The following is a 17,574-nucleotide window of genomic DNA, read 5'->3' on the forward strand; positions in this document are numbered from 1 at the left end:
AGGCTGTAGCCTACAGAACACTTTCTCACAAGCACGGCTATTTATCCTACTTTGAGAAGAGCCAAGGTCACCTATTAAGTAGGATAGTTTAGTCCTAGTATAGGAGCAGAGCCCCATTGAGGCATTGAGGGTTCTGGAAGAATCAGTTCAATACCAAATTAAAGCAGATTCAGTCAGACAGAGATATTGTAAGAGTCACCCTGCATGACTGACATAACAAAATGGAAAGTCTGCGACGGATTTGCCTCGTTATGCAAAGCTTCCCAGCCCTGCCCAGGTAGCATGACATCTTCCTAGTCACCTTTTCACATACTAGCGCTCAATGATCGCTTGGGGCGGGGCCGCCTGACATCACCACAACCCCACGTGACCGGCTTCAGTCAGACTGCGGCTCCACCCTGCGTGGCTTCAGCTGCAGCCTTCAGTCCTCTCCCAATATGGCGCCCCGAGCTTGCTGAGCTTCTACCCAGGCTTTCAGTACTTGGACCTTCACCGAGAAATGGTCACAGTGTCAGGCTGCAGACGGATAGCCACGGATAGCCAGAGCAGTGTTTGAGCAGCAGCGGGCAGCAGCAATCCCCGCTCGCACCCCACCGCCAAGTCGGAGTAGGAGGCCTTGACGCCGCCCGCCATGGCTCACTCCCCGGTAGCCGTGCAAGTCCCAGGGATGCAGGTGAGCTGCCACGCAGAGCATACTAGAGCTGCGAATGAGATTTCTCTGTGGCTTTATTAGCCGGCAAACCTCTTGCCCGTTTCTATGGGGCAAAGTCTTTCCCGCAGGATCTTACGATACCTAAGTCGTACCTAAGCAGGATCTTTAGGAAAGCCTGGGCACTGCCAGTTCTCAAGGGGTTGGCAATACCTGTAGTTATAGCCTAGGCACAAGTAGAAGGGCTAGGGCTGGGAGAATCTGAACTTGAAGCTTAGGCACAGTCGGGGGCTGTGTGTATAACATTGGCACTGTATATCCGGAACTGAGAGGCTGAGTGCCAGTACCATAAAGAATCGAACCTTAGACCAGGGTAGGTTCTGTGTCTATAGTATGGGCCGGCTTGGCTTTTCTACATCCTGACACATACAAAGAGGTAATGTCTGCTACCTTGGATTGCTGTAGTTATTGGCCAGCCGAGTAAAGGTTCCCACACCGTCCCAGAAATTCTGCACTTTACTAATACATGGAACTCGCCTGCTACGTCATTAGATAAGATCAGGGATGTCGCCTGTGTGACCCTTGCGACTAACATTGACCGCTCAACCCCTGTGTCAGATTCAGGCAAATCTGCTGAATAGATTGTGTTTTGCACCTGTATATGGAACTGACATTTCAAAGAGACGATAGAAGAACCCCAAGCCAAGCACAGACGTCATCAGTTCACTCCTGTTTGCATGGGTCTAGACACTGTCTGAAACGGGCATACACTGAGAGCTTATACACAATACTGTAAATATTACTGTACAGTAACACACCTATGCTAAACCAGGGCTGTTATATGCTGCCCGCAAGTTGCCCAGCATCATTTATGAAATGTGTTTGCTTTGAGTGCTAGTTCTTACCCGCGTTTAAAAGTACAGGTATGGGATCCCTTATCCGGAAACCCATTATTCAGAAAGCTTCAAATTACAGAAAGCACGTCTCCCATAGACTCCATTTTAATCAAATAATGCAGAATTTTAGAACTGATTTCCTTTTTTTCTGTAGTAATAAAATAGTACCTTGTAATTGATTCCAACTAAGAAATAAATAATCCTTATTGGATGCAAAACAATCCTATTGAGTTTAATGTTTTATTGACTTTTTAGTAGACTTAAGGTATGGAGATCCAAATTACGGAAAGACCCCTTATCCAGAATACCCTTGGTCTGAGCATTCTGGATAACGGGTCCTATACCTGTATCATATCCATGGCTTGGCCAGAATGCATTTATCAATATGGTCAGGGTGTCTTCCTCATTCTGTAATGTAAGACATCTAAGGCACTTGACTAAATACTATGGGTATGCCAGTATTGCTTGTATGCAATAAATGCTATATTTATTAATGTATACTGTACTAACAAAAAAGAGAAAAGCCCAATCTATGTGGCACACAGGTCATCCCACCAAACACTCCAAAATCTATACCCCTGAGTGTAAATAAACCAGTTATACAGTCACTCAGTGGGCTTCTTGGTGCTTGTGGTGTGGCACTTTAGCAGTACGAAATGTATGACCCTAAGTTGTATTGTCATCTTTTATCATTGTCAGTATTCTAAATTTAATATTTTGCAGTGATGAGCTTGAACTGATCCATTATCAAGTTCTCAACCCCTTTTACTGAGGATAAACATGTTACTCATAGTACCCACTTCATACATCAATGTTGGAATTGCTGTTAGGTTTACAGGTGTGTTCAAGCAATGTTCTTATATGCATTTTACATTACTTCCAAGAACAATATTGTAATGAAGACAATTTAAGTACAGAATCTTGAGTTAGGTGCCATGTTTGTATATTTGGAATTAAAATATACGCTTTAAAAAAGCATGGGCATCAAGAAGCTTTTGGCCCTTAACCAAAGTTTAAAGTGAGGTTAATAGTTTACATAAACTTAATGATCTTTAGTAATATTATTCTTTATATAGCATAAACATGTTGTGCATTCTTTTGAGATCCTGTTTATCATTTTAATTTGTCCTTGCACAAGTGGGGCTTACTCTACCACATGCATATATTTTGGGAAGTTTAGGGGCCCAATATATCTCTGTTGTTTTAATCTCTGTTTTATTTATAACTAATTCACAATAACGTGAAGGCCTTTCTGTGTTAAGTATGTTAAGAGTCCTGCTGGTTCAAATTATGTAGGTACATTGGGGTTTGGGTTGTGTATGGCAACTTGCTCAGCTTCTTTCAAAATAGCTTCTCTCCAGCCTTCTGTATTTTCTGATGATGCAACCTTTGATTTTTTGATTACATGGCTTCTGTGTTTTAGAGTGGGCAGCAGGTAGCAGACAGGGTTGTGGGTTTGGTAGCTTGTCAGAGTGGGGAAAAATGCAGGTCATGTGTGGATCTATCTGAATAGACCCATTCAGGTATCTAATGTATGTGCACTTGTTAACTTTCTTTATACTTGACCTGTTCTCGAGACCTGTGCCTATAATTAAATCAGAATACTTGTTAGTTATTTATTGTCCCACAATTCCATGTTGAAGTTTTCTACCGTTTCATTCCTCAACAACAAGTGAAACTTGTGAAACTTTATAAAATATGTTGGCATTTATACAGATATATAGGTGTGCCTGATTGCTCCTTGGTTAGTGGTGTTAGGGGAATGTACACAATGATAAATCAGGCTTGTGTATAACACTGAGAATAAAATACAAAACACTGAAAATATATTTATTTTCATTGATATTGATATCTTCATATATACATGAATAAATATGGATTTTCTTAGTGACTAATTCATTAAAAATAACTAGCACTGTCTGCATAATATTTTCCAGCTACAACAACTTTGTGTAGTCTTGGTTTCACTGCCCTGGTAACACACTTTCTTAATACCACATTAAAGGGGTGGTTCACCTTCAGGTCAACTTTTAGTATGTTATAGTGTGGCCTATTCTTAGCAAGTTTTTTAATTGAGCCTTATATTTTATCTTTTTATAGTTTTTGAATTAGCCTTTTTCTTCTGAATCTTTCCAGCTTTTAAATGGGGTCACTGACTTCCGCAGCCAAAAACTATTGCTCTTTGAGGCTACAGCTTTATTGTTATTGTTACTTTTCATTACTTATCTTTCTATTTAAGCCCTTCGCTATTCATAATTGTCTTTTTTAAGCCACTGCCTGGTTGCCAGGTTAAATTGGACCATAGCAACCAGATAGATGTTGAATTTCCAAACTGGAGAGTTGCTGAAATAATTCAAGAACCACAAATAATAAGAAATGAATTCCAATTGCAAATTGTCTCAGAATAGCATTTTCTACATCATACTAACAGTTTATTTGAAGTGGAACAACCTCTTTAAGCACATGAACAAGAAAGACAACACAATGTAACAAATGGAGGAATGGCAAAAATGTAAAGTGGTAGATTGCCTTTAGCTTTTACTATGGAGCAGATAGTGATATTTCAAGACAATTTGTAGTTAGTCTTTTTTTTATGATTTTGTGATTTCTGAATTATGTAGCTTTGTGTTCAGTATATTTCAAGTCTGGAATTTTTTTATTGCTCTCTGGTTGCTAGCGATGAATCTGGGAGGGCCTGAAACCAAAAACTAAGTTTCTGCACAAATATAGTGGATTTCAGCCAGAAAGTTTGCTTTTACTGTTCAAAACCTATCCTCTGTGTGCAGTGACAGACAGGCATTCATGCCAGTTAAAGCAGCACACTTAGAACAGCGGGCGGTTTTGGCCCTTAGTGACCATATGTAAATAGTAGGTCTGCCATTTTGTTACAAATTAATAGCTGCTTATAATAGTTTGGAAAATTGGGTTATTTGTGGGACTGTTGTAGGTAGTTATAATGTTTCATCTGTATGCTTTTACAAGTATGGCTGCTTTCTGTTTTGATTTATGTAGCATTAACAAATGGCAACACTACTCAAAAACCTACTTAACTAATGATTAAAAAATAAAAAGCACTACTTAAGTAGTACTTAATAAGTATTGATTGAAAGTCAGCATACACAATGGAAAGTGTCTGGAAGTACATATGCTATGCAGCATTATCCTTTTTACTCCTCACCTGAAGGGCCCTGCAATTTAATGGGTTGTTAATCTTCCATTGTTTTCTAATAGTTTACCAAAAAAAAAACTTTTATTGATTATTTTTATTTGATTAGTTGCTACATTTTTTATCTTTGTCCCTTTTAAGCAAAATCCTGAACTTGTGATTTGCACCCACTGGGGTGGAGCTGAATGCAATAAAACAGTACTTGAGAGGTTTTTTGGGAGGGTGATTTATGGGCAGAGATATTAAAGGTTAGGTCAACTTTATCACAATTTCAACTAAATATAAAACATTTCTCACACAAATGGAGATTAGTTTTCTGAAATGTATCAATATTTTATTTTTTTTAGCCAGCATTTTCTTAGGAGACTCAGAGCTTTCATAAACCATTTTATCTAAGGGACACGCCATTTATTTTAAGAAACAGTTCTATTAAGGGACTTAATTAAGAATTCTCAAGTTTGGCAAGTAAATATATTCAGTAGAGCCCTATATGAATGTTATATAACGCAAAAAGAGAAAAGTGCTGCCCTGTGATGTTGTGTTGACTAATGACAGAGAAAATTGCCAGCTTTTCTGTAATGTGGGTAAAGCTGACATTTTCCCAATAAAATAATTTTATTAGTATCTGTTTTATTGATTAAGGGCAATGGAACATGGGGCAAGAGTTTTTGTTTCTGCAGAAAAATATGTTCTGTTACCTTCTATGGTGGCAGTACACCAGCCCTGTTAGCTAAACTCCACAAGCGCTTTTGTCTGATCGACAAAACGCCTCTGGCAAGTGTGATGTAGCCATGTAAGACAGAATATGTTGCGACTAATACAGAAATTTGTAGTAAACCACATGTAACTATTGCTGTCCCACACGATGCACCTGTCGGATGTGAAATCGATGGTGTCGGAAAGATTTTTTGCTGTTTCATAACAACATCAGATAAAATCTGACCCACAAAATCTGATCAAAAGCACTTGTTGAGTTGAGCCCTATCTGGAAACTACCCACAGGGGTGCTATTGCAGGCAGATTGGATGGATTTTGTATTAATTGGCCAGTTACTGAGATATCCAGTTTGTTTTGTTATATTTGTTTGGGCAGTAAATCTTACATTAATTTGTGTACTATAAAAGAGGGCCTATACTTTCTTGTACCAGGCACCTCTAAAGCATTTTTTTTCCTCTGATGCAAAAATAAATAAATCATCTAGTTTCAGTGTCTAAAAACCTACACTTGTTGCTTTGGACTTTACATGAAATGTAGCTTTAGTAGTGCCTTATGTTATGTGTAATTAGGGTGGTGTAATGGAGAAATTTTGTTTAATGAGCATACTTGGAGTAAATGTCATACACAACTGGATAGCATTGTTTATTCACTTTACAGTTTAATTATTTTGTAGTGTTTTGCTATTTTATATTACTTTATTTAAATGAAATAAGATATCACTATTCTATTTGTATTTCCCTCTAGCTTGTCCTGCCATCTTGGCAAATGTATTATACTGCAGTAATATCCTCTGCATAGCAGGGATGAAGCCACTTTTATAAATCCCCATTGCAAACACTTTTTTTTTTTTTTTGTTTTGGATAATACTTTTTCTGTGTTTATTTATATTATAGCATACAGTGCCTTGCAAAAAATATTGACCATTAATGATTTCTTTCCATTTACTGAATAACAAATCCTTCATGCTGTGATTTTGTCTCTTGTAATTTGTACTTTTCTAAAGTAGTGACATTTTTTTCTTTACATTACATTTTTGTTTTTTAAAAAAAAAGTCTTGATAAAAGTGGAAACACCACAAAACTAGTTAAATGACTCTCAGAATTGAATTGGTATAAAAAGCAAGGTCTCACAATATACAATACCATCTTATGGATGGGTATGGACTAGTGGATTTAGTGGAAAGCCTTCCCAGAAGGACTCTGAAAAGTCCAGTTGTTTTAGACTTAATTCTGCTAGATACCGTATATCAGTGATCCCCAACCAGTAGCTCGTGAGCAACATGTTGCTCACCAACCCAATGGATGTTGCTCTCAGTGGCCTCAAAGCAGGTGCTCATTTTTTTGAATACTTGGCTTGGAGGCAAGTTTTGGTTTCATAAAAACCACGTGTAAAGCCAAACAGAGCCTTCTGTAGGCTGCCAGTCCACATAGGGGCTACCAAATAGCTAATCATAGCCCTTATTTGGCACCTCCAGGTAACTTATTCATGCTTGTGTTGCTCCCCAACTCCTTTTAGATTTAAATGTTGCTCACGGGTAAAAAAGGGTTGGGGATCCCTGCCGTATATAATGACCTGGATGAATGAGAATTTTCATGGACATATATACTTGATTATGCTCCTAACAGCGACGCCACTTCCTTCGGCTACTTTCAAATGACCTTTTTGGTTATGTAGGACCACACAGGTGTAGTACAGTAAAATGTCTGAATTTCCAATTTTTAATGGTGCATAAGTTTAAGGTGAAGAGCATATGAATGTATGTGTCAAACAAACTTTAGTTCTTTAAGACTATATTTAGAACGGTTTGAGAGCAAGACATATTTAATGTTTTGTTTGCTTGAGCTAATATTTGTTTAAAGGGCCTCTAAATATTCCCTGAAAGGTGTGACGTGCATTTACCTGCTATTAAGTTGTTGATCACATTAAAATAGATGCCCTCCCTTCCAAACTTAGTAACAGTGTAAGCTCTGAAATCGACTGATCAACCTTCCATTTTGTTTTGCTTATTTATCATTGCTCCTGATACTGTGTATGTACTTTTCTTTAAAAAGGAAGCTGACTTCAGTTATGTCCTCACAATATATTGTATGTTGTCTTTTCTTGAACCAAGCTTTCTTTGTGCCTATGGTAGCAGTGGCTATTGAAGCAGACACTACTGTTATTTAAAGAAGTGTCCTTACCACAGGGAGGATTGCTTGAGGGCTCCTGTAATTCACTGCAGTGCCAAATTTTCTGGCAAGAATCATAAGACAAGCATCAGCAAGGGATAAGTCATTGTGCACATTAGAAGGCTATTTTGGGTATCTTGAACCATGTGTTTGGATGAGTACAGAAATATTGCAGACAGAAGTGTGCAATTTCCCCAAGCCTTTCCAAGACTTAAGTTATATTTTGCATCCTGTTTGACCAGCCATGGCGACAATGATGTCCTATCACATACATTGACTTTCTAGGCCCCTTGCCTTTCTTGCTGATAAAGTTATGGGAAGTGATGCGGGTAGATGCCGCCAGATATCCGTGTCAGAAGATATAATTGCAGACTCACAGTGGCTAAGGTAGCATAGAATGTTCTATGTATCGTCAAGTTAAATATCACTGTATTTCCTGTGCAGTTTTTGTGTTACAGCAAAACCATACAGCAGAAATTGCTTCTTATCGTTTTGGAATGTAATTGTTCTGTCCTAATGGCCTTATAAATTCCAGATTTACATTTCACCTAAACTTAAGTGACTAAGCACTCAATAAATTGTTTGAGAGATTCAGTGATAATATACTATGAGGGAAAGTGATCCAAAACTTTCAAAACCCTTTTAGTACACTAGTGTGTCAATATAGAATTTATAATATTGGTTACTGTGAAGTTCTGCTTGTTTGCCACCACTGGCCTAACCTGTTCTATTTACGTATAACTTCTACTTCCTTTTATGGCTTCATTCACATTCTTTAGCATGCTTTCATGATGAGGCCAAGCCTCATATCTCCTATTGGCAACTCAGCAATGGTAACACAATCTCTAACTCTGTTAATAAGTAAATAGCAAATAACTTAAGAGCCTTCTTTATCTTTACATTCTATGAAAGTATCCCTGAAATGCCAGGGATCTTTACAAACTTATGTTTTGTATTTTCTTTTTTTTTGCTTGTCTGTTCTGAAAATGCTGCTGTGCACTGCTGTTCTAAGATGAGCTGGTAGGCTAAGGTCACACATTAGGGCAAATTTCTTAATGCTTGAGTACCATAGATCTATAGTATATATTACTGAAACAACCAATCTAAAAATTCCTTCATGTAATTTTAATGACATTGCTGAAAAACAAGGTTGTCCAGGAAATTGGTTTTGAATTGTTGGATAAATATTGTTCAAGCCTCAAAATTCCTGGCTACATTGAATTATTTTAAAAACTCAAATGTTTGCACTTTGAATTTTGATCAAATGTCTGCTAAGTGTACATGCATTTATGGCCTTTAAATGTTCTGGTGTTACTGGCTCATAAAAAACATACAGGAAGAACCACTTTGGTACTTAAATGCATCAAAGGCTATTTTGAGATATTTGCCATAATGTGTGGAATAATGTTGCATCTATAGGGAAAATATAAGAATATTACATCATCAAGAATGTTACATCATAAGGCAGAGTTTAAATTGTTAAATTTTTTAAGATATTTACATTTTTTTTGCTATATTAAGCTTATTTTATACTGTAGATTCCAGTTTCTAGGGAATGGTTTTAAAGGGAGTTCTTCAAAGTTGGCATTTTGTGTTAGCATTAGGTAGAGACTGCCCCTTGGTTTTCACAGCATGGTTTATATAACCACATTCCTTGTGGCTTGCCAGTCACAATATTATCTCTAGACATTATGCTGCCTAAAAATGATAGTAGTTGTGGTAAGTCTACACATACCAGAATCCGCTGAAAATAAAATCACACATGATCTAGCCTTGCTAGTTGGTTACTGCTAGAATGTTGTTCGCATCAGAAAAGCAGCAGCAGTATGATCACTCTAGCTAAATTTTATACAACCTGATCACTTAATCCAGGGGTGGGCAAACTACGGCCCGCGGGCCACATCCGGCCCGTTAGCCCTTTCAATCCGGCCCGCAGTCTCCGGCCCCCTTAAAAGAATGACGGGCCCTGATTGGTTGTGCCCCGTGCGTGCGCACAACGTCAGCACGCACGGGGCGCAACCATATAAAAGAATGCACTGGGGAGCTGGGGAACAGAAGGACGGGACAGAAGAAGGAGCGGGTCGCTGGAGGAGGGAGCTGCAGGTCATGGCGGATGCTGGGGGGAGGATTTTGAGGAGAAGCTGGAAGATGCTGGGGAGTGGAACTGCAGGATGCTGGGGAGTGGAACTGCAGGATGCTGGGGAGTGGAACTGCAGGATGCTGGGGAGTGGAACTGCAGGATGCTGGGGAGTGGAACTGCAGGATGCTGGGGAGTGGAACTGCAGGATGCTGGGGAGTGGAACTGCAGGATGCTGGGGAGTGGAACTGCAGGATGCTGGGGAGTGGAACTGCAGGATGCTGGGGAGTGGAACTGCAGGATGCTGGGGAGTGGAACTGCAGGATGCTGGGGAGTGGAACTGCAGGATGCTGGGGAGTGGAACTGCAGGATGCTGGGGAGTGGAACTGCAGGATGCTGGGGAGTGGAACTGCAGGATGCTGGGGAGTGGAACTGCAGGATGCTGGGGAGTGGAACTGCAGGATGCTGGGGAGTGGAACTGCAGGATGCTGGGGAGTGGAACTGCAGGATGCTGGGGAGTGGAACTGCAGGATGCTGGGGTGGGGAACTGCAGGATGCTGGGGTGGGGAACTTCAAGATGCTGGGTAGTGGAGCTGCAGGATGCTGGAAAGTGGAGCTGGGGGGGAGCTGAGAGGCCCCATAATTTCTGATGGCAGCCCCGGGCGTAACGCTGGCCCGGTCCATCTGTTAGTCAATGTGGCCCCTGAGCCAAAAAGTTTGCCCACCCCTGACTTAAACCAAACACTATCTGGATGGCCAGTTTGTTTTAGGGGGTTATGGGAGGTTTATTGCCATGATTTTGTCCTAAAAGTTAATGAGTTCTGACATGTGTCTGTGGTCAATTCTCAGCAAAATTTCATCTGCATTTAAAATAGTTGACCTCTCTCTCCTGATGCAATGTCTGTAATGAGGCTGCAACCTAATTCTTATCTTTCTAACCAATCCTTCACTGACTCTTAGGGCTCTGGCACACGGGGGAGATTAGTCGCCCGCGATTAACTCCCTGTTCGCGGGCGACTAATCTCCCCGAGTTGCCTACCCCTGCCATCCCACCGGCGAACATGTAAGTCGCCGGCGGGATGGCAGACGCGGCGGGGCGATTTCCGGAAATCGCCGAAAAAGACTCGCGAGTCTATCATGCTGCAGTGAAAATGCTGCTCTGCTCTCTTAAGGGCAGTGGCAGACTAATCTCCCCGCAATGCCATCCTAATGGGCTGGAATGTAAATCACCGGTGGGATCACATACGCGCCACTGTGATGTCCCACAGTCGCCCGAAGTTGTCTTGGTAGGAAACTTCGGGCAACTTCGGGACATTGCATCAACGTGTATGCCCTCCCACCGGCGATATACATTCTAGCCAGTGGGATGGCATTGCGGGGAGATTAGTCGCCCGCAACAACGAAGATTTGTGATAGGGCGACTATTCTCCCTGTGTGCCACTGCCCTAAAGGCACTTTGCAAACAGCATCTTGCACCATTTTGGCAAATTCCTTACCTAAAAACCTTTAACGGTAATTTACATAAAAATACCTTACATTGTCAGGAATCTGAGAAAATAGGGAGTAACTTTTGCCATCCTGATGCTGTCTTTTCAGCAGAGGTAAAATACAACTAACAGAACAGCTGGAAATTTCCTCATGTGTCTTTGCCAAAAAAAACATCAGTTACCTTTTATACAAAGTTAAAACTATATGCCAAAATGTTAAAATTTTGCTTCCCAAGCTCACTGTCCAAGGTTGCTGGGAGGCCTATTTCAGCAGCTGCTGAAGCAGCAGGTTGGACGTGCCTGCATTAGCAAATAGACCTGTCATTACTCTGCTGCTTTATGAGTATCTGTATAGACTGGGGCAGATGGAAGTGTGATACATTCTCATAAAATGCAGTCTTTCCAGTAGCATTGTCCTAATACCTTTTGCCCTTTGAAATAAAACTGTTAGTGGTGCCACACCTGTGAGCAGAATATCACAACTGGAAGCTCTGAAAAAGCCACACGTAATCTGTCTGTTCTTTAGTACGTCATAGAGAGGAACTAGGAGGAACTGAAGGGCAAGAAAAAGTGACTAAAAAAACGATTTTAGATTTTTCACTAGTAGACAAATGTATTGATGATTTCTTAAAAAATCATTATGCTACAAACCTCTTCTCTCCCCCCCGATATGCAGCAGTGGTAATAGAGTAATAACAATGTTTCCATTTCAGTCACTGTAATTATCAGTCTTACCAGACACACCCATAATAAGGTGAGGCAGTCTCTCCATGTTTTTCCCACTGCCAAACGTTTGATGCTTTCAGTTTAAAGTCACTGCTTTCCACACCATATAAGAAATACAAAAATATTTGCATTGTTAAGTCATTTAGTTACAGAAAGCTGCCCAGCATGTCTCTGGGGTTGTCTTTGAACTCTCTTTCCCATCTCACGCACTGAGGAAATGAACTTCTGAAAGGACTAAAAGTGCTAAGGGCTTACTTGTCACTGTGATGGCTCTCTCCCAGAATACTGCACTTTCTGACACTATGTTTTTATGTGTGCCTGTGTTACTGTAGGAAGATATAATAGAAACTTTTTTTCATTCTAATATTTATGAGGAGGTGAGCAGGAACCTCGATTCTGGGATGGCAATGGATGTCATCTACTTGGACTTTGCTAAAGCATTTAATACAGTACTGCATAGAAAGTAAATGATAAAATTGTCGAATATTGGCCTGGAACATAACATTTGTACATGGATAGAGATCTAGCTAAAGAATAGATTAGAGAGTAGTAGTAAATGGAACATTTTCTAAATGAAACAGGTGTTGGTGAAGTACCATAGGGGTCTGTCCGTGGTGCTTTTTAACTTCATTATTAATGACCTGGAGGTGGACAATACAAATACTGTTTCTATTTTTGCAGATGGTACTTAATGCAAAACTATAGGTTCCATGGAGAATGCTGCCACTTTGGGATTTGACAGAATTTGAAATCTGGGCAGCAAAATGGAAAATGAGATTCAGTGCTGTTATGGATCTTGTTAGAAATAATATATATGCGAGTTGCACGCTAAATGGTAGTGTGCTGGGGGTATCCTTAATTGAAAAGGATCGCAGTTTTTTTGTAGATAACAAGTTGTCTAATTCCAGGCAGGGTCATTACATGGCTACTAAAGCAAATAAAGTACTGTCTGTCATAAAAAAGGGCATTAACTCAAGGGATGAAAACATAATTTTGCCTCTTTATAGGTATCTGGTAAGGCCTCACCTTGAGTATGCAGTGCAGTTTTTGGCTCCAGTTCTTAAAGGAACAGTTCAGTGTAAAAATGAATAGATAGACTGCACAAAATAAAAAAAATTTTCATTATAGTTAGTTAGCCAAAAATGTAATCTAGAAAGGCTGGAGTGGACAGATATCTAATATAATGGCCAGAACACTACTTCTTCCTTTACAGCTTTCTAAGCTGTTAGCAGTCCGTAACCAATCATTGACTTGAGAGGGGGCCAAAAGGGACACAACTGTTAAGTTAGTTTGCATTTGAATCTGACCTGCGTACTCACAAATTTACTGAACAGTTATCCCCCATGTGCCCCCCCCCCCCCCCAAAGTCACTGACTAAGAGGTTCAAGCTGAAAGCAGGAAGTAATGTTCTGGCTATTATGTTAGGCATCTGCTCACTCCAGCCTTTTATAGATTACATTTTTGCCTAACTATATTAAAAATATTTTTTTATTTTGTGCAGTCTGTTTTAACCATTTTAATTTTTAAACTGAACTGTTCCTTTTAAGAAGGATATTAAGCTGGAGAGAGTACAGAGATGTTCAACTAAACAGGTAGAGGATAGGAAGGTTGTTTTTACTGGCAGAAAAGGCGCTTGTGAGGGGCATGATTACTCTGTATAAGTACATATGGGGTGTTGCTTTTTTTTTTCCCATAAAATGATCCTCGCACCAGAAGCCATGCCTTTAGGTTAGAGGAGCGGACCATTCTTTTGAAGCAGTGCAAGTGTTTTTTTTGCGGTCAGGGCAGTGAGGTTGTGGAATGCCCTTCCGAGTGATGTTTTGATGGCAGATTCTGTTAATGCTTTTAAGAGGGGCCTGGATGATTTCTTAAACAAGCATAGTATCCAAGGCTATAGTGATACTAATATCTACAGTTAGTATTGATGTTGGTATATATGTTTTTATTTTATGTATGTGAGTATATAGATAGGTCAGTATAGGTTTGTGTGTGCTGGTTTTACTTGGAAGGATTGAACTTGATGGACAACCCAGCTTAACTATGTAACTATATAATGTATATAAACTGCATGACCAGAATGTGTGGTAGAACTGAGATTGTAAGCTTGTAAGCTCAGGCAGAAGAATTGATGTAATCATCATTTATAAAGGGCATGTAAAGTCTTCTCCCAAAGAAGCGGCTTTTAGGGCTCTGGCACACGGGGGAGATTAGTCGCCCGCGATAAAACTCCCTGTTCGCAGGCGACTAATCTCCCCGAGTTGCCTACCCCTGCCATCCCACCGGCGAACATGTAAGTCGCCGGCGGGATGGCAGACGTAGCGGGGCGATTTCCGGAAATCGCCGAAAAAGACTCACGAGTCTTTTTCGGCGATTTGCGCAAAATCGCGCCGCCGCGTCTGCCATCCCGCCGGCGACTTACATGTTCGCCGGTGGGATGGCAGGGGTAGGCAACTCGGGGAGATTAGTCGCCCGCGAACAGGGAGTTAATCGCGGGCGACTAATCTCCCCCGTGTGCCAGAGCCCTTAATAGATGCCACTTGGAAGTGTAAATTACTTTTTCTTTACTTTTTTTCCTAGTTAAATGTGAACAAAAGTTCTGATCATCTTAAAAGCAGCAGGTTTAATGGCTGTGTTACTTACTGTTCAGATCAGTAGTCAATCACCTGTGAGCTCATTTTGCTGCCCTACTTGCTGCTTTTAAATGGACAGGGACCAGTACTTGTATCATGTAAAGTTACAAAGTAAATAAATCCCTTATTTTGACATGAGCTAATTCAGTTGGGCTTATGTAGAAAAGGTGCGTAAACACACCAAACATCTGAATAAATCTAAGTGCATTTTATTTTTACACACGTACTTGATTCCATAGGATGAAAGGAAACCATAAAGCCTGTCTGTATGTTCGCTTCTGTGTGTTTGCCAATTCCCCACCCCCTTAGAGTCTCACTGTAAATGTAACCCCACCCATATCCTGTTCCATTATGAAATGATAGATTCCACCCACTTTGGTAAGGAGAAGTACTTCATGTCCCACAATTCATCAAGTTGTAAAGAAACCAGGGCTGTGGAGTCGAGGAGTCGGAGGCAATTTTGGGTACCCGGAGTCGGAGTCTGCAAAAAATGAACCGACTCAGACTCCTACTAAATTTAAATGGGAATAAAAAAAAAAAAATAAAGCAAGTTTAAATGTCCCAATTCACAAACAGTCATAATTAATTACTTCTTTGCTATAAGAATAAAGCCCAATGCACACAGTGCATAAACGAACACGTTGAGTGACCATGAAGCATGCTTTTCATTGACTGTATGAATGTATAAAATACATTAGCATATTAAAAACAGAGGAGTCGGAGTCGTGGAGTCGGAAGTATCAGAAACTGAGGAGTCGGAGAATTTATCTACCATAGTATCCTTCAGTCTGTGGAATCGGGTATGTTTGTGTAGCACAAAACTATTTATGTGTGGAAGTTCAGGTAATGTTTATTCACCTTTTCTACATAAACCTAACTGAACCAGCTAAAAAAAAAGCCAGGTAAATTCTCTTTTTAAATAAATAATTGCGCATTTTAAGTACTGCCCCAAAAAGTTCTGCCCCAATAAAATATTTTTTTGTAATCTTTTTCTTAAGCATTGCTGAGTCTCCTACTTTCTACAGCCCGTTTTCTGAAACCATGATAGTTTGGCAGAAGTGTGGCATCTTGGGGGTCTAAAGACTGTCAATGCCGCAGTTTTTTTTTTTGGGGGGGGGGTGGTTCTATAAAACAACCCTCATAAAGCCACGCAATTGTTTGCCATCAGTTTAGATTGATGTTGGGCTAGTTAGCTTGGAGAACAAAGCATTGCATACAAGAGAATAAAAGGGGGAGTAAAATCAACAAAATCTGAAGATGAGTTAAACAATGTTGACAGTGGCATTGGCATTTATTTGGGACCCTTTTGGATAGTGTGTGAGTATTGAACATCCACTTTAATATGTTAGGGAAATGGCAGACTCCAAAAGCTATCAAGAGTTATGTATTTTGTAATGGAGGGTGTGACCTACAGAGCTGTTGAGTACTGATAAAGCTTAGCTTTGTGCTAATGAACATGAGTACTTTCTCTTTAATACAGTTATGCCCTTGAACTGAAAAATTAGCTGCAAGCCATTATTTAAAACTAAGGTGGGTAAGGTCTTGCTATAAACCCACACAATAATTTCTATTTTACATTGTTAATATCTTGTTTTGAAAAAACACGTGTGTTCTGTGTTTTCTTTCACTACAGAGATGGATAATTACAATAAGCCTTACAGAAACAAGCAAATTGCACTCTTTCCCAGTGCATTGAGCATAACAAGTTCCTTAGAATTTCCTCTGATGTGTAAAAAAGAAAGAAGGAAGTTGCATTAGGATGGCAACAGTATTTATAAGTCATTCTCCTCTTAGGTGGAATAATGCAAGTTAAAAACTCCATTCCATGTATATATGTGTATAAAGTACCCCTTATACAAGTCATGTGACTTCTAAAATCCTCAATTTTGAACAGGGGGGTACTCTATTATAATACACAAGTTTTAGTGTATCAAGGGACAGAAATTACATCACTAAGGACCCTTTATAAGCCTTTTCTTCATCTTTTGCTATACTTTCTACCAGATTAATGGTTTGCAAAATTCCTTTAGGGGCTTTAAAGGGCAGTATACCTTTGTTTTATTTTCTCTGTGGCGATATGTAATTAAAATGTCAAGAGCAATATACTGTATATGTGTATATGTATATATATGTATATGTATGTATGCCCTCTCCAGTTTCCTGGGTTTTGTCATAGCTGGTACAATAAGATGTTATAAGTCTCTTCCAGCACAGATGTTCATTGGAAAATTTGAGGGCATAGTAAACATTTAAAGGGAAATTAAATCAAAAGAACCCCTAAAACGTTAGGGGTCTCATAAATATTTAAGTGCTGACATGCAGAACTGTATCGTCATGGCCTTTTTTTTGTAGTAGTTTGTTGATGTTGTGTACTTCAATAGCTTGAAACTGGAGTCCTTGAGAGCAGTTGTAGTTATTCCAAAAGACGTGACGTTAGCTGACCAGTCTTTTAACTTTGTTCTTATTTTAAACTTAAACTTGCTGTCATTTTCTTAAACTTGCTGTAACCTTTAAGCACCAAGACACTATAATATGGGGCAGTTATTGTTGGGATAGTGCAGCATTCTTTCACAATATAAGCATAAGCATAAATATTGTGCGTCGTGAACTCCGTGTCTAATTCTGCCTACTTACTGAAATATACTATGAGTTCATACCAAAATTCTTTATATATGCATTTGTGATGTGATTTAGAATAAAGGCTAAGTAAATTCTTGATGCAATCAAAATAGTGTTCCTTTTTGTAGGTATAGACCCACTGGTAAAAATAAGATCTCTGGGTTGCATGCAAAGCATAGGAAACACATTTCAAAATGCTGTGTATATTATACTTTCTTCATATTGCTTGGTGTTCATTGAGTTGATGGAGCTGGGCTGGGCAGGGTGTGACAGCTGCTCTTTTCATACTATCTACTCCTGTGACTTTCTCAGACAACAGCTCCTTGAACAGATCTAGAGGTCATAATGTTGCTAAAATGGGGTGAGTTGTGTTTCTCTTTTTTTATAAAGAGATACTGTGTGTGTTGGGGTTCCCCCCCCCCCTTTTTTTTTTTTTTTT

General features: G+C 39.7%; 1 protein-coding gene across 1 annotated transcript in view; it reads left to right on the forward strand.

Annotated features, from left to right (window-relative positions):
- Positions 1 to 440: 440 nt before the first annotated feature.
- stk26 (serine/threonine kinase 26) overlaps positions 441 to 17,574 on the forward strand; it is a 45,634-nt gene continuing 28,500 nt past the window's right edge. The window contains 1 exon segment of the mRNA NM_001171518.1: positions 441 to 673. Within this exon segment, the coding sequence (NP_001164989.1) occupies positions 632 to 673 (42 nt within the window). The 5' untranslated portion in view covers positions 441 to 631.

The sequence above is a fragment of the Xenopus tropicalis genome, chromosome 8 (assembly GCF_000004195.4).
Source record: "Xenopus tropicalis strain Nigerian chromosome 8, UCB_Xtro_10.0, whole genome shotgun sequence".
NCBI lineage: Eukaryota > Metazoa > Chordata > Amphibia > Anura > Pipidae > Xenopus > Xenopus tropicalis.